Below are 27,594 nucleotides of genomic sequence, written 5' to 3' on the forward strand. Positions count from 1 at the left end.
TAGCCAAGCGCGGAGCATTATTTGTCATAAAGTTTTGTGATGAAGAAATGACAACTGGTTTATTCCTACCTCTATCGAAGACAACAGAGCGTGCTGCAGCTAATGTGAAGATAAATAAGGAAACAATAATTAGTAGGATTAGAATGGAAGTTAAAGAATGTGAGGACAAGGGTTTAGAAATATCGACACCAAGCAAAGTTAGACGACCTCCTGCAAATAGGTTGAATTAGACGACACGGACAAATGTATCATAAGATTTTTTAGTTGGTTATTTAACGACTCTGTATAAACTACGAGGTTATTTAGCGTCGATGAGATTGGTGATGGCGAAATGGCGAAATGAGGCCGAGGATTCACCATAGATTACCTGGCATTCACCTTACAGTTGGGGAAAACCTCGGAAAAAACCAACTAGGTAATCAGCCCTAGCGTATATCATAAGAGAAGTTCATAAATATTATAGTCTCTACAAAGAGCTTCCAACATTAGGATAAAGTTGCATAAATTTTGTAAGAGAGGGGTAGGTTTTAAAGGATGCAAGGAAACTTTACAAAAACTCATACTATCCATGAGGTTTGCATTCAAAAAATGTAAAGATAAAAGAAAATATCTAATACAACGCTCTGATATAGTAGCCCGTTATACGAACTTATAACATATAAATCGTGTTAATAATAATGAAGCAAGAGCGCAGTTCGGCATGTGCTTCATATTGCATCCGATGCGGACTTTACAGCACGGCCTGTGTTATGAAGCGAATCGCAGCGCCACCAAACAAAACGGTTCCCGCCTTGGTCGCGTAGTAGAAGGGGTGGGAGTGAAGTACATTAAAAAACTCAGGTACAATAAAAATTGAAGTAAAAATAAAATGATGCCCCTGTATATAATATAGTGGGCAAGTTATTTGGCTATACTAGCGTTGAGGTAGTTTCCTTCGTACTCCGCTTATACACCTTGCATATACGAATCTGTGACAGATAAGGTTTGGTTAGTTTAAGTTTTTACAATATTATGCCTAGACATATACGATCAACGGCTAAACTAGCGTGGAAGTAGTTTTCCCTTCGTACTCCGCGTACACCTTGCATCTCCACAAAAAAATTCCTTATAAATACAACGATTTTCACTTCCGAAATCGCCGAAACTACTTGAGCACTAGTTTCACCGTCTTATTATAAATTATGTAGTGATTAAACGATTTAAATAATAACACCATTGGTTACCAGTACTTATCTTGTGTATCCTGTTTTGTTTTGTAATTATTTTCCAATGTTCTCACGAATACTTATGTTTCATTAATTTTTATTCTATGACTCAATATTATAATGTTAATGCATGATTTCACATAATTTATCCGCTATATTATATACAATAAAAATGATCAATTTTTAAAACGATGAAGATAATCACATAACCTCAATTTCTCTATGCCCAACTAATTTTTAAAATTATCAACTGATTCAATGCCTACAATATAACCTCTTGGTGCATGAGGTTAACTTTTGACACGTTACTGTTCAGTTGGTAAGTATTTATTTGTTAATGGTACGTGTACATAATTTATTTGTTGGATTTTTCTATATAAATTACTGATGTGTGGCATGTATAGAGAAGTCGTATTCACATTTCACTGCTCTTTAATATTTCCTGTTAATTTTTATCGGTGTGTATCGGTGTAATTTTTATCTGTGTATTTCATGCATATTTTGCTTATCCATATTATAAAAATATCAGTGTGACAAAATCACCGATATTTAATTAATTGTCACAGTCACAGTTGTCACAGATGCCGGATAATATCGTTTAAGCTCATCTCTATTAGAGATTCCTCTTGGCGCCGCATAACATCCACTTTTCTTGTTTATAAGTTGGCATGAATGGTAGGTAAGAGAATATGTTCAATCTGGAAACAAAATGAGATGATTAATATGTAAGGAATCTAACAAACAATTAGTTCTATACAATTTGAACGCTTATGTAGACAAGCAGAGTTGTGGAGTCAGAATGGCAGAGATGATCCAGTGTCGCCATATATCCATTATTACTCTAACAATAGTACCACGAACATCACGTATTTATTTAGATATATTTGCCCTCCCTCTGACCATGCAACCATACTGATTACGCCAGGAACAGGTGTTAGAGCCACTATGTAGCTCGATTACTCAGTTGGGTTTTCTCCAACGGTAAGGCAAATGTCAGGTAATCTATGTCAAATCCCGGTCTCATCTCGCAAAATACCATCTCGTCTCTCCAATGTCATTTACGCTAAATAACCTAAAAATTGATTTATTATAAATAAGCACTTGTACTAAAAATTATATAACCAGGAACATTAAGAGCAAGGCATGATAGGTTCATGAAATAATGCTCCCTCTAATGTGAATGAAACAATTAAAATTCTTTAAAGAGAACAACATCACAGAACTTAAAAATTATCCCACAACACAGTAGCCTACCTGTACCACAACATGATAAAGAACACAATAAACAAAAACAAACACATAATAGGCCACCTAACAGCAAAAAACAACTAAAACAAATCAGCCTGAAGTACCCAAATTAAACGCATTACCCAAAATACACAGAAATACATTCCAATCAGACCACTAGATCACATCACCATAACGCACCAACACACAAATTAGCTACACACATGGGCAACATCATAAGAGACAACATACAGTTAAAAAACAAACATCAATAAAAACAACATGCAGTGATGCAGCTGAAATCTGCCATGTGCGTGATGCTCTGACAAGTTGGTATACTTTCTCACAAACCACTCATCCTCCTGCCCATCCTGAATTTCAAAAACAGTGGGACGTTATCTTTTCCCAAAAAAAAAATTAGATACACTCCTTTCTTCTTTCACATCCGAACAAGACATTGCACGTCTCCTAGCTCTTCAAGAGAGTGAGTCTGGAGCTTGGTTACATGCATTACCTTCTCCTCACATCGGCACCCTAATAGATAGTACATCCTTTAAAATCGCAATAGCTTTACGCCTTGGTTGTAAACTCTGCCAGCCACACCAATGTATTTGCGGGGGAATTGCTGATATTTAAGGTTATCATGCACTCAGCTGTGCGAGGAGCAAGGGTCGCATTCCCAGACATACATCACTCAATGATATCATTAAAAGATCTCTGACTTCTTGTGGCATCCCGTCTCTTTTGGAACCACCAGGTATTAGTCGCGCAGATGGTAAACGACCCGATGGTCTGACCTTAATTCCATGGTCTAGAGGAAAATCTTTAATTTGGGTCTCCACTTGCGTTGACACTCTAGCTCCATCTCACTTACGGAATACCTCCAGACGCGCAGCATCTGCTGCTGAATTAGCTGTGAAGAAGAAAGTCAATAAATATGCTCCTCTTTTAGACAATTATATCTTTGTCCCATTTGCTGTGGAGACCTTCGGTCCTTGGAGTCATGACGCTAAAGTTTTGGTATCTCAAATCGGCCAAATTTTGATCTCCATTACTGGTGATCGCCGTTGCACTACTTATTTGCGTCAACGCTTAAGTATTGCTATTCAACGCGGAAATGCAATGAGCGTTTTGGGTACTCTTCCAGAGTCCAGCCCTTTGGACGAACTTTTTCTCCTGTAAAATTTTTTATCTCTATATAAATGTTTATATTTAGTTTTTATATATGTGTAATTGTAACGGTGAAAATATTGTTAATGAAATAATTTGTTATTTTTTATTTTTTTTTTTTCATAAGTGAATATTATTTTTGGGAGTGTTTTTTGTAAGCAATTTTATGAGGTTGTTATTGATATGCTGATAAATTATTTGCACGAGTAATAAAGAAATCTAACTTATAAAAACAACATTGACCTAATCAATAAAATAAAGGACAACTATATTCCACACAATGCAACACTATCATCATTTTACATAACTAACCTACAGCCTACACTAAAATACAAATAAGGACGTGCTACAGATACTAGAACAGATACCCGACAGTAACATCTCACCACAAGAACACATCAAAGAGATCATCCACATTACAGGCACCATCACAAAACAAAACTGCTTCACATACAACAACAAATAGGCCTACTATATCCAATCCGAAGGCTCACCCATTTCCAGCATATTAACAGAAATATTCATACGTAACATAGAGCAGACACACATCCTAAATAAAGACAACAATAAATACACTGACAACATCATATATTGACACAGATACGTAGACGACATACTAATACCACAGTCTAGTATATACAGTCACGAAGCTCCATACGTACGGAATATGCACCCATAGACAGTTGCTAACCACTAGGATCACTACTATCACCTCATTACAGACAATGAGAAATAGTATAGGCACAGTCTATTGTTCCTAGCACCCTCAACAACTCAAGCTTCGTGACTGTACACTACTACACTGTGATAGTAGCGGCACAGTCTTTTGTTCCTAGTGCTCTCATCACTTCTAGCTTCATGACTGTATATACTAGACTGTGCTAACACTATACAAAGGAAACAAAAGGAAGATTAAAAACTTCACCAACACATGAACAAAATACACCCAAAGCTACACTACATATTAGAAACTGAGAACAACAAAACCACAAACTTCATAGACATCACAATAACAAAAGTAGATAACAAACATGCTTTCAGAATTTACAGAAAACCCACAACAGTCACACACATACACAACACATCCAATCACCCAACATAATATAAACATGCGGCATTTGGACTCATTGTACGTAGACTAATCAACATACCAATGAACCAGCAAGATTACAATGAAGAATTCACAGCATTAAATACATAGCACAAGAAAATGTTTACAACACTAACATAATAGACAACATCATAAAAGGCAAAACATAATTACAAGAAACAAATAAATACAACACAAATATAAGAACACAAAATATTCATCACACTAACATACGAAAAGAAAAACAAATAAGACTGCATTCTCATTTCAGGAAATTAAATTACATCGTTGCATATAGAACACAATACACACTACAAAAACATCTCAACACACAAACAAGACAGACAAACAAATATAGCCTGACGGGAGTTTACAAATTAATATGCAACAGATGTTACAATTTCTGCATCGGACAACCTGAGAGATAATTTCAAACATGATACACAGAACACATCACAGCCAAATCCAAATCACACAACCTCCACATACCCTGAGCACATTACAAACACCAACCACAACTATAGCAACATAGAAAAAGACATGAAAATCCTACTACATATTCAACCGAAAACCCAGAAATTAAATACACTACAGTACGAAATAGAGAGACATACAGAAACACACCCACAACCAAATTTCAGAGCACACGCCCTTTTTGACTCCACACTACTAAAGGCAAACGCACTCCTCAGCAAAACAACTGAAGAAACCGGATAAAGCAAGGACCTCACTAGTTCTGAAATTGATTGACATGAAGTCGAAACTAGCCAACTAAGGTACGGTAATTGACCATTTAGTTTTTATTTTAACACTAAAAAGTTATTATTATAATTAAATTCTTAAGCGATAAAAATAGAAGTACAAATATAGGTAACAAACTTGCCTTCTAATTACCGACATTCCAATAGGATAATCGTACGTATCAGATGCATCACCATTTTCTTTGTTGGGTTCCAGTTTCATTTGATCCTGCCAAGCAATCAGACCACGTTCTTCTGGAGTTCCTATGTAAACACATTGTTTTTTATTGATACCTATGTTTTCGATATAGTTAAGTAAAATTACTCCATTAGCTGTTTGTAAACTTCCTTACTAAAATGAGCATATGAGGACTAACAGGGAAAGGTGGGGACTCAATTGGAGACTTTTTTTTTAGTAGAGCATCTTATAGATTTAGAACAAAATATCTGTGAGCGTGTTATTCATGAAAATTTGAGATTCTTGTTGCAGGACAGTTGTAATATTTTAAAAGTACAAACATTAAGAATAACTTTTCTTTTATTTGCCAACAATGATGATAATAATGGAAGCTTCACTGTAATGTTTCAAGAAAGATTTTAATTTTCAGTCAGATGTTCGCATAGAAATGTCTTAAACTCTTTTCACTTTCTTATTTATACGGGGTATAAATATACATTATTGTATTGTTGCATAAATTATTTATCAGAAATGTTTGCAGAAATACATGTTTCCAGCGTCTGCATTACGAAAAAAGGCATGAGAAAATGAGTATTATGTTATCAGGAAACAGATAATGTTGTGGCAAATTAAAAATCCGAAATGTAGGTCAAATTCTAGTTCTTATTTCGACACTAGAGCAGCAACTGTGAAGCCAAACAAAATGAAAAGTACAGTAGGCTGAGTTTGAGAGACGCTGCCTTAGGCTAGGTACACGTGGGAGCAACGATAAACGATAAAAAAAAGCGACCTAGCGACGCTTTGGTATTATCAAAGAATCAAGTGTTCATATCGGAGCGACGAGGACGCGGAAAGCGAACATTTTGATTTATCAGTAGAAGATATTCTATACATCCACTTAATGAAAGAAGATATATAGGAAATATCAGCTGCTAGGTTCAAGGTTAATATAACTTAAATACGTACAAAATTAAACCCGTTTCTCATCCCAGAGGTAGTATAAATTCGTTGTGCTGTGATTGGTTCTTGTGATCACATAATGTATCACGAATAAATACACAACTGATCAATTTGCTAATATCTACAACAATTCATTTAATATGCCAAATTAATAATAAATCTATTAATATTCGGATATATTGATAACCACCGGTCATTATACAGATCAATATTATCTTAATCAGAGATTATATGAACGACAAGAGCGAAGAAAATGGAACTTATCTTTTTCGTCGCTTTTATCGTGTATCTTCGCTTTTATCGTTACTCCAATATGCACACCTCAATGACAATGCATGCTTCAATTCTCTCTGATATAGCATTGCTGCTTCTTTTATCGTTTATCGTCGCTCCAACTTGTACGTACCCTTAGAGAGTATAATATTACAATTTTTAATTATTGGTTTACCTGGAATGATATTGTCACAAAGACAGCCAGTTATTCCTCCGATGAGAATGCTTGTGCTCAACAATACTGTAATGATGCTGTCGACCACTTCACTACCAGTTTGAATTGCATGTGGATTTGCTTCCATCCACTTCGAAAGTACCTAAAAGGCAGTAAGAAATGTATTTCCTTAATTAATTGCCACTCTTCGATTACAAATCCATTGTACGAATGTTGTACTGATTTTGGAGACAATTATTACAAGTATGCTGGGTGAACCACCTGCACCTTCTTTATGTGAAGTTGTGCAATCCAGCACATCCATAGTCTTTATCATAAACATAAAACTCATAATCAGTCCGAAATACAAAAGGCAATAATGTGCCTGATACACTAGAACATCTGATTAAGTGTGCAGCCAGTGATGATAAGCTTGCAGGTTCGAATCTCATACTATGCATGTTGTTTTGATGTGAGAACTGCAGAATGATCTATAAACTTATTCATCATTGACTAATGCTGCGCATGATTAGGTTGTTCTCTTTCAATCGGAGACCTCCGCATTACCTCCGATTGATGCCGCACAGGTTTTGTGTGTGTGTGTGTGTGTGTGTGTGTGTGTGTGTGTGTGTGTGTGTGTGCTGTGGCGCAGACATACACTTTCCGCTAAGCATTCCTTTATTCGGATCATGTAGTGGTTCGAATCCTAGTATTTTTTAATAATGTGTAATTTTTTGTTTACTCTCATGTTTTTACTCTTTTTCTCCGTTTTTTTTTTTTTGTTTGAAGTACTACTTTGGCCGATAGATTTGTTTCTACATTTGAAATTCATAGCATTTATGGAAGAGCTTGTTAATTCTATGTTATTGTTCAAATTAATGTAATTAAATTCAATTATTGCGAAATCGACAGCAAAAGTAAAGTCTTCATTATACATCTTCATTACACAACTTTTAACACTATATCACTTCGGAATATGTATTATATATCTTTCTCGTGTTAAATTTTACCGTACCTGGTTAACAAGTTTTCGACCTGCTATTGGCCTTCTTCAGAACTGGTTGTTGCTGCTCTTGGCGCCTTTTGTTTTGTTTCTTGTGGTGGCGTGTTTGTGGTGTGTAATGTGGAATCAAAGAGTGTGTGTGTGTGTGTCTGTAGCAGGCCGAAACATGTTAACCAGGTGCGGTGAAATTTAACACGAGAAAGACATTACATATTCCGAAAAGTAAAGTTTCTAGTAGCTAATGTAAACAATTATAGTTCTCCTAGAAACGATCATTTATTCACAATTAGTCTAATCGATTGTGTTTAACGTAAAACATAAACTGAATTTGAGAATAGAATCGAAAAAATGTGTAGTATGAATGTGTTAATGTTCGCTGTTTAAAAATAATGCAGGCTCTTCGTTACCTTTAACTCTGGAAAACACTTTTATTTAATATTCATGGATATGTTCTATTAGAACATAGTATTATATTAATAAATGTATCGCAACATAATAATAATAATAATAATAATAATAATAATAATAATAATAATAATAATAATAATAATAGTATCTTTCGAAGAATATCACTTTTGTTGACGTCGTACAAAATTTTGTCCAATATTCTTTTGAGAAGATTAACTCCAGATATGGATGAAATTATTAGGGATCATCAATGTGGTTTTAGGCGTAATAAATTGCCTATTTATAAGACTTTTTGTGTTCCACAGATATTGGAGAAAAATGGGAGTACAAGGACACAGTACATCAGTTATTCATAGATTTAAAAAAGGCATATGACTCAGTTAAGAGAGAAGTTTTGTATAATATTCTTATTGAATTTGGTATTCCCAAGGAACTAGTTCGATTAATTAAAATGTGTTTCAGTGAAACTTACAGCAGAGTCCGTATAGGCCAGTTTCTGTCTGATGCTTTTCCAATTCACTGTGGGCTAAACAAGGAGATGAATTATCACATTTACTTTCTAACTTTGCTCTACAATATGGCATTAGGAAAGTCCAGAATAACAGAGAGGGTTTGGAATTGAACGGGTCAGCTGCTTGTTTATGCGAATCACGTGAATATGTTAGGAGAAAATCCACAAACGATTAGGGTAAACACGGGAATTTTACTTGAAGCAAATAAAGGGAAAAATTTGGAAGTAAATCCCGAAAAGACTAAATATATGATTATGTCTCGTGATCAGAATATAATACGAAATGGAAAGATAAAAATTGGAAATATATAATTTGAGAAGGTGGAAAAATGCAGATGTCTTGAGCAACAATAACAAATATAGACCTAGATGGTACTCGGGAGAAAATTAAACGCAAAATAAATATGGGAAATGCGTGTTATTATTCGGTTGAGAAGCTATTGTCATCCAGCCTGCTATCAAAAAAAGTCCAAGTTAGAATTTATAAAACAGTTATATTACCGGTTGTTCTGTATAGCTGTGAAAATTGTACATTCACTTTGAGAGAGGAACAGAGATTAATGGTGTTTGAGAATAAGGTACATAGAAAAATAATTGGGGCTAAGAGGGATGAAGTTACAGGAGAATGGAGAAAATTACACAATTCAGAACTGCACGCATTATATCCTTCCCCTGACATAATTAGGAACATTAAATTCAGACGTTTTAGCTGGGCAGGGCATGTAGCCTACCACTTATGGGCGAATCCAGAAAATACATTAGAGTGTTAGTTTGGGAGATCGGAGGGAAAAAGACCTTTGGGAAGACCGAGATGATAATATTAAAATGGATTTCAGGGATGTGGGATATGATGGTAGAGACTGGATTAATTTTGCTCAGAGTAGGGACCGATGACGGGCTTCTGTGAGGGCGGCAGTGAACCTCTGGGTTCTCAAAAAGCCACTTGTAAGTAAATAATAATAACAGTAATAATAATAATAATAATAATAATAATAATAATAATGACAGTAGTAATAATAATAATAATAATAATAATGACAGTAGTAATAATAATAATAATAATAATAATAATAATAATACACAAAATTTAAAATACTCTTAATGTAAATTGTAAACAATTTTAATAATAACTCTCTTGACAAAATTCTGCTAATTTAAACTGAATGAAAGAATTTCCATGTGTTGAATACCAGCTTCAGTGTCATTTTATCCCACTGATAACTACCGAGTATCATCGCTCAGTCGGCCTGCCGGTCGTCTTTGAGAATTCCGTCTTCCGATTGTCGCTTGCCTCCGGAGTTCCGCATCCCTCCGTATACTCTCTCTACCACCATCGGTAGTAACGGATATTACCGGAGGAGAGCTTTATTTGTAATATTCGATTCCTCCGTCAGTAGCATTCGTCCGCTGAGCAGCATTATCATTGATTATATGCCAGAGTTTTTCAACCTTATTAATGATGAGCCCCCTCCCCCCCCTATTTTTCTGAGATTACTTTAGTACGGCCCCCTGTTTTAAGGTGTAGAGTAGAATTAAAACACCAATAATATGACATTTTTTCGTGAGTTTAAAAAGAAATTAATTTAATTATGTTTTCATTTCATGCAAAATAGACGAATGTTAAAATTTTTATAGAATATGTTGTAAAACTGTTATTATTATTATTATTATTATTATTATTATTATTATTATTATTTTGTTTGCGGTCCCTCATTTACTGCTTTGCGGAGCCTTAGGGGTTCCAATAAAGTACAGTTGCCTATTTCAAATAAGGAAGGTACAGATGACTCAACCTGAGGTGTGTATAAAAGTTTCCACACCTTGCTTTGAAATCTCTCACAAGCAGTACCGGTACCGTAAATTCGGAAACATGCTATTAAAATACAGAGTTGCATAAAATTGAAAATGAAGGGATAAGTGAATCATTCTTATACAAAAAATATCATACGTAATAATGTTTGTGTGTCAGTTAAACTATGGCGAATCCTGGGCCTCATCTCGCCAAATATCTCACTATCATCAATCTCATCGACGCTAAATAACCTCTTAGTTGATACAGCGTCGTTAAATAACAAAAAAAATGTTTGTCCACTTGCCTAGTTGAATGAAATATTAATTCTCCTCTCTGTTTACGTTTTTGACGAAATTTTTGTAAAAACAGTTTTAAAAAGTACCGTATATAAATAAAACCTGAGTGTACCTGTCTTGGAATTAACTGGGAAGCCAGGAAGATGTTTTTTTTTTATAAAATAGTTTCTTAATGTTTGTTCACTTGTTGGTTTCTTTGTGGGTTAATGACTCTATAGTCAATTTACCAGCCATTCGATTAATATTATTATTAATAATAATAATAATAATAATAATAATAATATTAATAATAATAATAATAATAATAATAATACAATATTACAATATTAATTAAACTCACTAAATGACATGGAAATTATGAGAGGAAATTCCATACATATTATGTACCCATTCACTGCGAATTTCGTTTCCCTTTCGCCAGTGGCGAAGCTAAAGTAGAAATACTGAGTAGGCTGACAAAATCTGCTTACTTTGTATCTTTTTATAGAGCAGATGTTTATAGGCTTTTCTATCAACATAATTTTGTGACACAGACTCCACAAAAAGATGATGGTCACTCATTTTCACCCCCAAACAAAAGACAGGTAAAACAATATAACTTATTTGCCTCAGAGCACCCTATTAGCCAAGAATATTTCTTATACCATGAAAACTGAAACTTTCTATTTTGTCTTCCTTCACCCGCTATTTTAACCCTTTGAAGTGCTGTGGTTACAGTACGTAACCACCTTCTTAATTTGAGTTTCCCGCCTACTTACTTGGTGGTTTCATTTCAAAACTACTTTACTGCGTTCACTGATCCCTAGTAACTGTAGAAGAATTTTATTTTCCCTATATTTGCGTTGCCCATTCTGTTCACTAAGATGGCCGATGTTATGTATAGTTGGCATGTGGAAGACTCGCTGCTACGTATTTTTATTTCAGTTATATGTTAAAATATCACAATTAGGTAAGTTTCTATGTAGTATTATTTGTTTTTAGGACTTTTAGAACATACTTCAGTAAGAAGATTGTAATTTCTTCGACATATGTGGCGTCAATATAGAAATAATGTGGTGGTTTCAAAACTTAACCACCATGCAAACAGGGCAGTTATGCTTACCATATCCAAGAAAATGTTCCAGTTTTGTTTCAGCTTATTCTTCATGGCTACAAGGAAGAGACAGTTGGTGACAATCACAAAGTGTTTTTTGACAACTTCTTCACAAGTTTGAATCTGATGATCTCTCTAAGGCAGCAAAATATGTATGCATGTGGTACAGTTAGACATGGGGATATTGGTTTACCGCACTACGAAAGAAGAGACTGCGACCTGAAACTTGGTGAGAATGATATCCGTACGTCATATGCTGGAGTGTCCTGGCTCAAATGGAAGGATAGAAGGTCCATTCTTTTCCTTTCTAATTACCACGATCCATCTATTGTCGCCACTGTTTCAAGGAAAGAGAAAAATGAAACAACCACTGAAATTGCTTGCCCACAACTCGTGAAGGACTACAACAAACATATATTGACACAGCTGATATGTTGAAGTTCTTCTACGAGATTGATATAAAATGCAGAAAATGGTGGCACCGCATTTTTTGGTATTTTCTTGATGTCACTGTGACTAATGCCTTCTTGGTATAATCGTTGAGAGGTGAAAGTGGAGAACTGACCCTGAAGAATTTCAGATTGGCTATTGTTGATAGTTTGGTCGCAGCTAATATTCCAAAACCTAGAGGGAGAAAAACAGTGCTAAAACCTGTGCACCACTTCAAGCCAACAACGATCTCATATGAGAAAGATTCGACTAGGTGGCACATATGCCTGTGCGTGGATCTTCATGACTTGTGCTTATTGTAGCACTAAAGTTCAGCAACAAAGGAGTAAATGGGCCTGCAACACATGTAAAGTGACACTTTGACTTAAAAGACCAGAAACTATTTCCTTTTGTATCACTCACAATAAGTCTGAAGTCATTGTGCTGTGCAGCATTGCACAGTGGTTATACCATGAAACTACCCATTTTCTGTGTCAAAAATGGAAGTCTTTCAAATTTTTAAAATTTGAGCCACTTCTCCTAGACAAATAAAAGTTTAACTTCATTGCAAACAGAATTTTTTACTTTCCTCCCAAATGCGTGCATCAAAGGGTTAATATGCAAATGTGGCGTCGATCTCCAATCTATGTACTGTAAGCACATTTTGTTTCATATGTCCAGTTTGAAAACAGTTTCTCTTTTAATTATACAAATAATGACTTCAATGTTCTCTCAGTAATATGTAACACACACACGCACGCACTTTGATTAAACTAAATTTAACAATGCAGCGTTTTCAGAGAACACCAATATAGCGCGACGTAATGTTGCGACGGAAGGCTAGCCTTATCCCTTACGAAGATGTAGCGAATCGATACCACCTCCCTGGTCCTCCTGAAGCTTGCGAGTCAAGGTCGTAGCCATACCTTTACAGGCTTTCTGCCATAAGCCTCGCGGCTCGCACAGATCTCTCCATACTAGAATGACTGCTAACAGTGAACTTAATATATGAAAGGATCGGAGAGCAACCAAGTGTTACGATATATCATTATTACACACTTTTAGGCCTACTGTTACTAGGAATAATAACTCAAAATTTTTGGGTTCGCCACTGCTTTTACAATGTATTAGATCGATGAATAAGTAGCCTATAAGGAGATATAGGTCTAACTTACTATGCATAAGTTCGTAGCATTTTAGTTCGTCATCACAACACTGCATTGTTAGGAGATTGTTTATCGTTAGTCATTTGTTGTGTGAAGTGTTTTGCTTGTAAATACACCCAGAACTTTGCGGATTTGAAGAAATTTTGTGCTATTTGTATACTAAAGAAGACGGAGTGTCAAGTGGAAAAAACGAACACTTTCGACATATTCTTGTGTTTGAGTTTAATAGAGGAGCAAAGGCAGCTCGAAACATTTGTTCCGTGTAGGGAAAGAATGCCACCAGAGGAAGAACTGCAAGAAAATTGTTCTGTCATTTCAACACAGAACACCTCGTTCAAAAGTTAGTGTACATTCCCAGAAGATGTTATAAATCTGGTGGGATAAAGAAGGTGTCGTGTACTACAAAATGCTTCCGGGGAATGTAACCATAACTGCTGACATTTGTTGCCAACAACTCAAACGCCTTACAGTCGCAGTTGAAGAAAAACGACCATAAGACTACATCAAGTGCTGCTGCAACACTATAATGCACGCCTGCACTCCGCTAACATGACAATAGGATCTATCCAGGAGCTTGGTTGGGAGATGATTTCTCATCCCCCATATTCTTCCGATCTTGCGCCCTCACATTTCCACATTTTCTGACCTCTGTCCAACAGTTTTCAAGGAAATTTCTTTGATAACGAAGATGCTTTACAATCTTGGCTTGATGAATTTTTTAGGTGCAAAACAGCAGATTACTTCAGACGCGGAATCGAAAAACTACCCTAGCGTTGGCGGAGAGTCATAGATAATGTAGGGGAATATATTACTGATTATTTTTGTCTTGCTACTAACTTTTGCATCAACCCAATATTAGTATTACGTAGTACAGATAAATTCACAAATAAGACGGCTGAGTTAACATCGTCGGAAAATGCTTTGCTAAGAGAAGTTATTATGTGATGAATAACTTGTAGTTTTCATTGATAATTTCTTTGAAGTGCCAAAATCTCGTGCGCTGATCAGTTATGGGTAGCAAACAAACGAAAAGTAGTTTGTTTTTAGATGATTATTGTTCAATTGTAAATGTTTGTTACTCTGGATAAATCACTGAAGCAAGATATTGTAAGTTTAAAGTGAAATAATGAATTTCTTGAGAGCCTCATAATAAACGACTGATTTCATATTACTATAAATTTTAAGTATTTTCGCAAACAGCAAGGTAACATTAGAAGCTATTATAATGTACAGCTTGTGCAACATTTATTATATGTATTTGAAATATAAAATTCATAATTGAAGTCTTATGTTTTAGCTTTTTGGAATTAAAAAAATCTTTTGCGTGCAATGCAGACGCATGGTCATAATTTATTATTCTCATTGGGATGCACATAGGCCTATATGTTTTTAATTTCTCCAAATTTTGTAGATGACAGTTCAAGAAAATGAACTACAAGTAGCAATTTCATTGGCAACATGCTGCATAAATTGTATAGTATATGTACTGAAAAATACAAGACTAATCTTCATGACACGAATTATTTAAGAAAATTGTATATTTTATTTTGTAAGTTTTATTCAAATTTCAAATTCAAATTTATATCATCATTTGACAATAACATTGTAATTGGTTGATCCAGACTATAACAATAATGTTATTTCAATAAAACTTTAAGTAAGGAACCAAAACGATTTGAATCAGAACTTTATAATTTTTTGGCCGATCGTGTTTTTAACAACCTTACCGATGTTGTTGGTAGGCTTGTAAGTTAAACTTACAACCAGTGAGCTCTATATGTACACGAGTGGCGCTCAGAGCAACAACCGGAAGTCGCCAGACATGGTTTTCACGCTTACGTCTTATTTGCATTAATTCCTGTTTACTTACAAATCTCCACTCCAATAAATTAATTTAGAAAGAGTACAGGTATAATAAGATATTTAGTTATTTTCTCATAGCACATAGTGATGCGCGACACTGATAGTTCGTTACTTTTAAGTAAATAAATAAAAGCTGATTTATTTACTTACTGCACGTGTTGTAAGTAAATAAATCAAATTAGCTTTTATTTATCTATTTAAAAGTAACGAACTGTCAGTGTCGCGCATCACTATGTACTATGAGGAAATAACTAAATGTCTTATTATACCTGTCCTCTTTCTAAATTAATTTATTGGAGTAGAGATTTGTAAGAGAACAGGAATTAATATAGATAAGACGTAAGCGTGAACCAAGGCTTCTATACTCTCAATAGGTTATCTCGTTTTTCAATAGCCAATCACATAGTTAGTTGGCTGATGACGGGTGAAGAATCCATGCTGATTGGTCCTTTATTTTCAATGATAAGCGTGCATTATAAAAATAATCGCCTCAAATAAAAACATTACAAGGAATATAAACCAAGTGTGTACATATCATGGAATAAAATAAATACGTTGAAAATGTTTATACCTTGTATATAATAGCTGTACTTGTCACTGCATTATTTTTCTGTATTTCTTAACAATTCGTCTGCTCTCAGTGTCTGACGTCCGTTTTCGTCTGCTAGTTTCCAGTCTTGTGCTCACATACTAGAGTCGTATAAAGAACCTAGTTTTGACCGTACAATCAACAATAAAATTTCACGTGGAACGTTATGTACGAACATTGCCACATATTCTTTGGTTCTTTTTATAATATTCCGCCCCTTTTTAATCTTGTTCTTGCATGAAACTCATTGCAGAATTTTTCAGTATTATTGAAAGTACTTAGCCATGCTGGTGATGGTATGGTTAAACCTTCAAGAGATAGAATAATGTACTAAAATTTAAAGAGGGCCAAGATGGTGGTGTTTTTGTTTTAAATGGATGTTTATAAAAATCTAACATTGATTGATTTTAATATCTCATTCTAAAGTTTGGAAAAAGGGGCATGTACCGGTAATGAAATGTCAACAACACGTTCATTTACAATAATCATTATAACTCAACAATGAATTGTCACTGGAGGCTATTATGATTAACCCACTGATTATGCCATAATGACAAAATGTCATAAATCTTTAATATAAAATCAATATAATGAGAATTATAGTGAAAAAACATCACTGGTATCAGTTGTTAACTCTCCACCCCTTTGGTATGCAACTGTTAGTATTAGTAGTAGTATTAGTAGTTAGTATTTTTTATATGGGCTAAGTAGCATGATTACAAAAGAAAGAAAATAATTTGTAGGTTACCATAGATGAACCTAATCTAATTATATAAAGCTGGTATTAACATAGGCTACTTATATAGACCTACGTGATTTATTTAAACTTACCTATAGGCTTTAACATTGTCGGTCGTTTCGGCTTTATTTTCATTAAAGCTGCTCGAAAGTCAGGAACAAAATCGTCATCTTTAAAATGATCAGAGCATAATCTGCTTGCATCAGGATTGAATTTATCCTGTCTTTTGCACGCAATTACCCACTTTTTTTCTAATTTCTAAATCTTTAGAATTGTTGCATACCGCAACAGCACACCTTTGACCTGGCATAATGCATTCAAAACAACGTAAACAAGAAAAAACACGAGATACTGCTTTGAAGCATTTGAGCTTTGGCGCGCTTAGCTATCTTGTGACGTCAGAAGCGCTCTCCTTTCCCCGTTGATCCCTCGCCGTCAAGCTCAATAATAATGCAACCTATGAGAAGTTTAGAAGCCTTGAGCGTGAACACCATTTCAGACGACTTGGGTTGCAGAGTCCGTGGATATCCAGAGTACCGCAATCGTTTGAGTCGGCAAATGCCGACAAATCCGCCATTCTTAGTCCAGCGCGCTATGCAGTGTACAGTTGTATAGGGAAAAAATTACATTCTTTCAAAGAATGTAATTTAAATGCGAAAAAACGCAGTGCTGCTGTGTTCAGAACTGTTCACAGAGAACTAAAAAAAACACACTATTGTTTTTTCTGTGACAAGGTGAAAGAAATAAGGAAAAAGGAAAGTAGTGACTATAAATATAAAAAGGAACGATCCGCTTACTAAGAGAGCATACATTGTGAGATTAATGACTGACTGTATTTTAATATTTATTTTTTTCAAAATTTGGGCCCCAAAATATTTTTATAAAACTAATCTAGGATTTAAGTTGTTCAGCAATTATATTTCTACATAAAATAAATGAAAATCACGTACCAATTAGGATCAGTGTCAAATTTTTACCATCTTCTCCCATTCAAATCAAGCATTTCTGAATTTAATCCTATTTGCTATTTGCAAGAATGACATAATATATTTGTTAAGTTCTGAATTCATTCTTGAGACAAGATTGTATTGTTTGGCTCGATTGGAAAATACAAAGACCGTAGAAACTAGAAACCGTATTAAGGTTAGACTGGTGTGAATTTTCAATTTTCTAAACTATTCTAGGTAGATTTATGAAATTTTGTACTTTTAATTTGTAATTTTAAATTGTGTAAATTTAGGTTTTCAGAAATTGCTACTATTTTGGCCAGAAGTTTTGTCTACATACTTGTTAGACCTTCAGAAACGAAACTTACTATACAATTTTCCTCTTTATTTTACTAAAAAAACAATCAATTAAAAATATTTAATGCACTGAAAGTGTAAAAACAGAAAAAATTCAACTCGAGCGTAATAAAATTAATATTAAAAAATACCTCTTCTGGCTGATATGCATATATAATCAGGTAGTACATCTCACTTGACGATATATGTCAGAGAAAGGACAATTGTTTGTAAGCATCTGAAGTCTGATTAGTGGAATATGTAGCTAATCGGCGAAGTATGCATTGGAGGGGGAAAGAAACTTGCCACCCTACCCCATTATCTCCTGGCCTAGTTGTCTCATGAGTGATGCCTTATTGGTGGTACTTATGAAGTTCAAACCTTCTTCGGACAGTTGACTAAACAACAACAAAAAATGAGTGTTAGGTATAATAATGATAGTAAGTTTTGTTAAGAACATATTCAAAAACCTCTACAAAAATCGTGCATGTAGTACAGAATTTGTAGAAAGAGTAGCATTTTTAGCAATGCAAAATTTATAGAAAATTAAAGTGGAGAAAATTGTCTTCAATGTTTGGGATAATAATAATGAACCAGGTCTCTGTCTTTTTTTATTTTCTAGGCATTTTGAAACATATAGAACTAGCATATTATATACAGAATTTATGCTTATATACACTACCACGCTGTGCACACCTAAGCTACACTAGTGAATAAAGATGACTAAAAAATTATGTAATCTTATGAAAACACTATAATAGATAAATATTATTTACAAATCGCTATGGACTGTAGACACTATTATAACACTAACAATAAAACTGTTAGAAACTTGCAAATGCATGCATGGAAAACACGTTGTTATGGCTACTAGCAACAAGTTGAATTTTCCTTTAGATAAGAGTTGTGTTCTCCTTTGTAACTGAATATCTTTTAAAGGAAAGCAACCTTTGAAGTAGGTCTAACACCTGTTGGATTCTATGAAGAAATATTTCGAGAAGTCGAGAAGCTACACTGGCTCAATCGGAAATCTAATATAATAAATAATGTATGAAATATAGCGTAATTTCCAAAATGGTCGCATAATTCAGAGTGGAGGTCGTGGACGGAGAATTTAAATTAACAGTCAGAGTCCGCAGCCTTTTAAAAATGTGACCCTAAACAGCTGATAGACCGGTCGTATGGTCATGAAAATTGGCAGAGGGCATCTTTAGATCATAAATGAATTTTTAACGATAAAAACAAAGAAACGATTTGTTTTACCAAAAATGACAAAATCTCACATCAGTGTATCCTTGGGGACATTATACTGAAATTACTAACTTCCATATTTTTAAAGTTAAACTCACAAAATGTTTATTACTAGTATATCTGGTTGATAATAACGCATGTACACAATTTCGTCTCTCTCTATGATAAGCGGTTTGCATTTCATTAATAACTTAATAAATTAATATTGTATTGCTTACGGCCTCGAGGTTCACTCAGCCTAAATATGCATTAAATCTAAAATCATCAAAATATACAATATGCATGAATTTACTCCCAAAAAAGGCACAAACATACAAGGAAAAGTACGGTTACATGGAATCGATAAGTCACAAAACGAATATTTGCAAAGTTTGAGAAGTGTAACAAGCTTATATAAAAACATACATTTGCAACGAAATCCGGGCTCTATTCATAAGTATTAAGAAGAGAATTTTTGGAGAGACGATGTTTCAGCTTTTAATAATAATAAAAAAGAGTTCTAGTTAGCTTTTACATAATTGCATAGTTTTATACCACCTCATGCCAGTACCAAAGTCATGAAAGCATGACACACTATCTCCATGCCCCTCATACACCTTCACGACATCTAAAGTGAATACTTTTACCTTTTTATTTTTTGATCTGCGACGTGGCAGCTCATGAAGGGTCAAGGCCGACCAGTACATCGTCTCGAAATACTCATTCTGCCCTGCCACAGTGCAGGAAACGATTTCTAGAGTTATTGCAGTAGCCGTGATGTTTCCAAGTGTTTTATAGACACATAACGATTTCCTCTAAAATGGTGAATGTTAGAAAAAATTGATTTATGTTTTTCAAATCTCTATCTATTTTATCAGTTTCATTTTGGAACAGAGGTTATCATTCACATTGAACAAATTTTTCATTAATGAAAAGAAACGAAACTCGACAAAGAATGCTGGCCTCATATCCACATGCCTCAGCAAGGGTGAACGATCATTCAAGCAGATTGGGGGTGACGTGTGGTCAGAACGATGATCCCCCAGCCGTTATAACTGGTTTTCAAAAGCGGATTTCGCTACCTAGCATAGCGTCCCAAATTCATCATCTGCTGGGTGGGCCATACACTGACCGAAATTTCGCGAGAATATTTCTTTCCCATGAGGACTCATTCTGCAACGCGAGTCCAGGCATGATGCCTTAGACCAGTGGTCGTCAGCATTCTCTGAAATGGGTAAAGGGTAACGAGTGTATCGTAATATGCTCCGTCGTGCAGAAAGGAAAGACAGAAAGCATACCTGCCAGCACTCACGGTTGCATGCTAGTGTAATGTCTTATCCGCGGGTAAGAGACGCTATCCCGAGGGTACACTGTGCTAATGACTGCTGCCTTAGACCACGACGCTATTAATGTCTTCTAATGACCAAGTCCTATGGCGACAACAGTATATTATGTGATATGTATTACCTCTCTTTTTAAAATGCATAATAACTCAATAAAATTATGTAACCGACAACAATGAAAGGAGTGACGTATAAAAGAAGAATAACATTTTAAATTGAAGTAGTCCTACAACAAAGAGCTAAAAATCCTCTTGCTCCTTGATAAAAACATTTTACGTAAGAAATTAATGGGGTTGATGATAGCCCTAATAACTCAATTGAGTCACTACAGATTTCCCCTTAACTCCCGCTCCACCTTCCCCGGCTGAGAAGTACACAGGAAGGTAAGCATTGCTCAGTGACGGATTGTATAAAGCCTTTATGAACTTTCGACTCCCGCTGGTCGCCTGAAATCCATCACCGATGTACAGTGCTTACTGTGCATTCGTTTATATATCAGTGTAAGCGAAACTAATATGGGCAGGGGTTTCTGAATTCCGTTTCACTTCCCCGTTGTGCCCAGGGCTGTGTAGTCCCTTACATTCGTAGGTATCTTTTGTAGCTATGGAAATAACAAAAAGTACTTACCAGTGAGAAGAAAATGGAAAATCCAACAATGTAGAGATTCCTTGACGAGTTTAAGTCTACGTATTGTAAAGCAGAGAGTCCTGAAACAATTAAATTATGAAATTAATTCACTGAGGAACAAAAAGTATATTTCTTTTTGTCTCAGAAAGAAAAATATGTGATTCTGATAGTATTTTTTCTCCTGAATTCAAATATGATATCAGTTTTTCCCCATCACGTAAGGTTTCCGAGAGACAAGCATTTATAATTTGAAACACTTTAATATTTTCTACATTCTTAACTACACAATATTCAAAGATTCTGACTCACCTAGAAAGTAAGAAATGACGATTTTCTGCTATATTTCGCATGTGGAGCGTCCCTCTTGATGGTCCAACAATAACACTGAACAACAAGAATTTTACTCCGACTTGAAACAATATGTCCCGTATGGTTTGATGTGCGCTGAATCCGAAAATGCATCTCTTTTCTTCGTATCACCAATGTTGCCAAATCAGCGGTTTTGTAGCTAAATCTAGTGTTTTCAGGACTATGGTCAGCTACGGAATTTTACCTTCAGCGGCTAGCTATTTATTTAGCGTTTTTTGATGATTCCGGCAGAGGGAAATGATATTTTTTTTTTCTGTAAAGATGTTATAATTGTTTTTATATGTACTTGCGGACAACAATGTTAGTTATCATAAAGCAGGATTTAGTATGGTATTATCACACTTTTCATTGTGCGAGTATAAAATGTCAACGTATTATGTTAACTCGATTTTGTGCAACCACGTCCATTTCCTCCCTTATCCATTGTTGTTGTATACAAATAAGGTATTCAGCATTCGTTAAACTCTTATCTAATGTATGCATTGTTTCTGTAAATGAATTGATGTATTTAATCATAAAGAATAGTTAATGAACAAATTATTATTTTTATTTATTTATTTGTTTATTTATTTATTTAACCTGGAAGAGATAAGACCATCAGGCCTTCTCTTCTACTCTACCAGGGGATTACACCTACAATATTAAGAATACAATTACAATATTTATGATAGCCTATATGATATATTAATTAATGTATCATTCCCCATTAGAGTTCATGTAACATATACTTAAAACTTAAAAACCAGACTCATTGTTGACAGGACGTCTCCTGCTCAGTGTGAAATCAGATTTCGAACCGACTGGTGTGATTGTGAATGTGATTATTTCCAAAGTTCCAATATAATAATATTCTTGATCTACTTCATTCAGTTTTGAAGAAATATGCCCCTTAAAACTCTGTACGAATATGAAGATGATTTGCATAGAACATAGAGCCTACACAAGTGACACATACTTTCTATAATTGAATCTATATTTATATAAAATTTTTCAGTTCCTAAAACTTCATAGTTTGTATTTCAAATTTGGAAGTGATGTGTTAAAATCTGGAGTTTTTTAACTACAGTTTAGCGGGTTTTTTTAAGCTTGTGCAGCGGTAAATGGAATTCCGAGTTGGCAACACTGCATATCACGTAAGGTTTTAAAATATACTATGATTTTACTTTTCGATAAGCGCTCCCCCAGGAAATATCTGGCGCAGGTTGGGGGTATAAACCGAAACAAAAGCTAATGCATTTTACGAGTTTATGACTTATTTCCGGTTTCTTATGGTTGTTGGCATCTTATTTTGTATTTCTAATAAATAAACAGAAATTGGTCCCTTCATCCATTTAGCCGGGAAGCAAGCATTTCAGACTGTGTTTTGGATAACTTTAAATATCGTATGAGATCGTTAAGATCTTCTTGACTCAGTAAATGAGGCTCAGATGAACAGCTTTGTTCAAAAGTTGTATCACCAAACTCTGTTTCTTTTTCTTCCTTACTTCCATCAGAATCTGAGCTCTCTTCATCTAATGCCACATGTTCTGGAGGCTTTGGTATGGGCAATTCTTCGCAGTGTGGAACTGGTCTCATTGCAGATTGCAAGTTAGAGTGCACCACTGTATGTTTTGATTTTGACGTAATCCCTTTTATGTCTGTTAAGCAGAAATAACAGTCAGAGGAGTGGTCTTTGGGTTCCCTCCATATCATAGGGATAGTAAATGGCATGCGACGTGTGCCATTCTTCCATGCAGAGAGAAGCCTATAACACGATAAACAACAGATATGTGGGGCCCAGGCCCTTGTTTGGTTCCCCACTTTACACCCAAAATAAAGTTCATAACACTTTTTCATTAATGGAGCAAGGTTTCGCCTTTGGGACTTGAGCGTCACTTCACCACATATATAGCGAAAGTTGTTAGGATGATTTTAACAAACTGTGGGCATATTGTAACTAACGACTAATTAAAAGAACTAAATTCGTAAATATGTAATACACAATAATTCATACACACAAAGCACTCACAATGATGTGTTTATTGGTTCACTGCTATCTCACAACTGGCATCGTTCTGATGAATGCTGCTACACTAGTTTACGTTTGTGCATGTCTGTACATTTCTGTGGATGCGTATTCATCAGGCGGTGGTATTTACATGTCTCTAGATGTCTGAACCTGTACAACAGTAGCAACGGTACCATTGGTTCCATCATATATGATCTAGGAGCTTTTATTTGACAATAGACAAATTGACGAAAGAACTTTTATTTTACAAAATTGAAGTTGAAATAAAAAAACTGTGTGTGATGGAGAAATTCCAAATACATATTTGAAAACACGATAAAAACTGCATCAAGTACAACTATTGGTACTCGTGAGACAAAAATCATGTTGACCAGTGAATTAGCCTATTCTTTTGCTCTTTACTGTGCACGATTCTGCTTCACGTGACGTTTAGAAGTTATCGGGAATGTACAAATCATACTTTGTAGGGTAGTATCTTGCAACTTGTTAATGTAGTGTCTAGTTCACATGATGCAATGGGATTATAGTGAGTTCTGTGTGGGTGTTGTACTGCCGAAATTTAATAGAAGTCATTTAAAGTGCGCTTTAAGATTGTATATACACCTTTCGCTAGTATCAATTTAGTGAAATTCAAAATTTAATTTCTACATATCCTGAATTAATTTCGCGCTCGAATTAGGTATAATGTTCAAACAATTCTTCTTAATTAATAAACAATATTTAGAATTAAAATAATTCTTATTGTTAAGGGTAACTATATTTTTAATTGGAGTGCAATAATTCGTGCAGGGGAAATTAATTTCGCTGATACCTTGTACAATCTTGAATATTTTTAAACGCTTACTTCTCTATTTTATTCATAATGTTTATGTCAATAAATTCTGCTATTATCAGTTGAATATATATATAAACAAGAAATATATTTTGCATGAATTTAGTTATTTTTACATAAAACATTATTGTTGAAAGAACTTGAAATGATAAAACAGTGCTAATGTACTCGTAAATGCAGGATTTCTTCCCCAATATGAAATACACTTGCATGCAAAATTTCATGAATTTATCTAAGTAAAATATGGAAATGATGAGGAAAACGGATTTTGAAAACGTAAATTACGTGATGTGAGCGACAAACTTACCGAAGGTGGGAAGTTTTGTCCATATTTAGATGGGCAAGCTAATTGACACAGTCTCAATTTTTAGATCAGGGTTGGGCACAGGGAGCGATTTCAAACTCAAACGGGGACGCTTAATATTCATCCGTCACGACATCAACCCAGCACGGTGTTCGGCGGGAAGGAAAGGAGTTGAAGAGAAGTCATATGGCTGCCCGTGAGAGTAGAATTTGGTCTTGGTGTCTAGCCTTCTTTTAGATCATAACTCGAACAGCATTAGAGATAGTGGAAGTTGGTTTTTTATTGCTACTGATGAAAGTACATTCAAGAAAAAAAAAAAACATTTTTTGTCTTCCGAGAAGTATATGCTTTCATAAGGCAGTGAATCACGGATGTGGTCCGTTGGATTACAATACAGACGACAGAGTTATTGTTTGTCAAGTGTCCAATAAAAAATCTTTTTCCACCTACAAAATCGTATTAACCGATAAACGCCATAAATTAACTCTTGAACATTTGAAGAAACTCGTCATTGTCTATAGAAAAATTAGAAATAGTTCAGATGTCGATGCTATTCAAACGGACTTTAATAAAATTTATAACTGGGTCTTAATCACAGGATGAAGGTAAATGGTTCGAAAAGTAAATCTATAAGATTTTGTAGTCCCGCGCCGTGGCGTAGTGGTCTAAGGCATCTTGCATAGGACTCGCGTTATGGAATGCGCGCTAGTTCCAGTTTTCATGGGGGAAGAAATTTTCTCATGAAATTTTCGGCCAGTGTATGGGATCGGTGTTCACCCAGCATCCTGATGCACTTGGAAAGCTACGATAAGTAGCGAAATTCGGTTAGAAACGATCATGATTTTAAAATCAAATGTAGAAAACAGAGAATGGATATAAGTAAATTCTCATTTTTAAATCGAAATGATATGAATGATCTACCTGTGGCGGTTTTGAGGGCTGTCCTTCCTAAGGAGATTAAAAAAGAACTTGAAAAGTTGTGCATAAAGTTTAAATATTACAAAAGATACGTTATTTAAGGTGACATGTATTTACTTAACCTGACGAGTTATTCCTTTGGTTCGAATTGTAAATTAGTCTTAGACTAGCAATTTTTAGGAAGTTAATATAGTTTATAAGTATGATTCTACGGAACATTAAGGGTGTAATTGTTTGTCTTATTTGAAGTGTTGTGTCAGTAACAGAGTGCTGCATTGGAGTTAAATCGCTCGCTTGAACTCGGTCGAATGTCGCACCCCCCTCGAGCGAGAAAAGATCGGTCGTGACACGCTCGTAATAAGTAGAAGCACAGTATAAGGTCATCTCACCGACATGTCTTATCTTGTATGGAAGGCGACAGATAAGATACACATATCTTTTGCCCACACGGTAAAAATAAGGCTTTATTTTCTGCGTTTATGACAAACGTTAATGGAACAGTCTAATGGAACGTACCAAAACAGTAACATGAAGTTATAAATAAAATCGTATGAAAAACTTCGATATACAGTTATTATTGCTAATTAATAATTATTCAATATTTGATTTACCACATATATAATATGATAGGTCCATACATAGTGTTCCGCCTATATACTGCGACAATGTAGAAACGTTTTACAAAATATTATTGATATAGCAGTAGATTAATAACAATATTAGTACAGAGATAACGTCACAGAAAATATAATAAAACGAATAATCATACTGCACAACTGTTACAGACGCACAGATTGATACACTAATTATAGAGATTATTATTATTACTAGAAAACTTGATACGGTTCTTGCAATATCGTGATTGTGTTCTCCGTACATTTACATCCAGTAACATCTATCAGATGTGGCAAAAACAAAATCACTTCTGTGTGGGGGGGGGGGGGAGAAATTACCTACAACATTTATATTACATTTTAAAGCAAGTTTTGTAGTTGTACTATGGAGAGGTTAGTTAAATACTGCAAAATTTTGAAATGATAAACATCTATGATCTTACTACACAGTTCATCACTGTAACAAGAACGAATGCCTAACGCTCGGCTTATACCGTTCGAGGATTTATCGCTCGCGACAATTTTACCCATCATCCATGTGCGCTTCCTATCGGATTATGCTATGAACTACTAGGCGCTCGAGCGAAAACGTCTGATGCAGACCTCTGGTCAGTGAAGTTATGGTTTACAAAGTGCAAGTAGTGAAAGAGTATCAGTACCAATGTGAAAATTACGTAGAGCGTAGAGCCTGTATATATATATATATATATATATATATATATATATATATATATATATATATATATAAGAAGGTTGTATATCATATGCTTTTTCATATGATATGCAACCTTCTTTGAGGGAAGTCTTATATATATATATATATACACTGTATGTTGTAATGGAAAATAGGTTCACTTATTAATTAGGTTATTTGAACTATTATTATTAATTGTAATTATTGTGTGTAAGTGACAACTGCCACTGGGTGTTTGCCCACTTGCAGTTACAGCTTCCAGAGAGATATATGAGAAATAACATTCAATGTGAGTAGATAAAGAAATAATATTTATTTAGTGCATATTGGCATATTTTAGCTTTTTTTAAATAATTTTCGTGCATATTAAAAATATTTTTCCAGCATGCGAGTAGATGCATGCATAATTTGACCATTTTAGCACATAGGGGAAAGTAGCCATCAATGGACCACCTAACGATTTCTTATTTCATCTAACAAAAGTAA

The 27,594-nt window shown here is 34.8% G+C and overlaps 1 protein-coding gene across 3 annotated transcripts in view; it reads right to left on the reverse strand.

Annotated features, from left to right (window-relative positions):
• Positions 1–1,689: 1,689 nt before the first annotated feature.
• The window catches only part of LOC138710509 (solute carrier family 23 member 2-like), a 78,503-nt gene continuing 52,598 nt past the window's right edge, over positions 1,690–27,594 (reverse strand). For all 3 annotated transcript variants that reach the window (XM_069841453.1, XM_069841452.1, XM_069841454.1), the window contains 4 exons: positions 21,370–21,449; positions 7,019–7,160; positions 5,576–5,696; positions 1,690–1,903 (listed from right to left, as the gene is read on the reverse strand). In XM_069841453.1, coding sequence (XP_069697554.1) covers positions 1,819–1,903; positions 5,576–5,696; positions 7,019–7,160; positions 21,370–21,449 — 428 coding nt within the window. In that variant the 3' untranslated portion in view covers positions 1,690–1,818. The remainder of the gene's footprint in view (positions 1,904–5,575; positions 5,697–7,018; positions 7,161–21,369; positions 21,450–27,594) is intronic.

This window comes from Periplaneta americana, chromosome 12 (assembly GCF_040183065.1).
Source record: "Periplaneta americana isolate PAMFEO1 chromosome 12, P.americana_PAMFEO1_priV1, whole genome shotgun sequence".
In the NCBI taxonomy this organism is placed as follows: Eukaryota; Metazoa; Arthropoda; class Insecta; order Blattodea; family Blattidae; genus Periplaneta; species Periplaneta americana.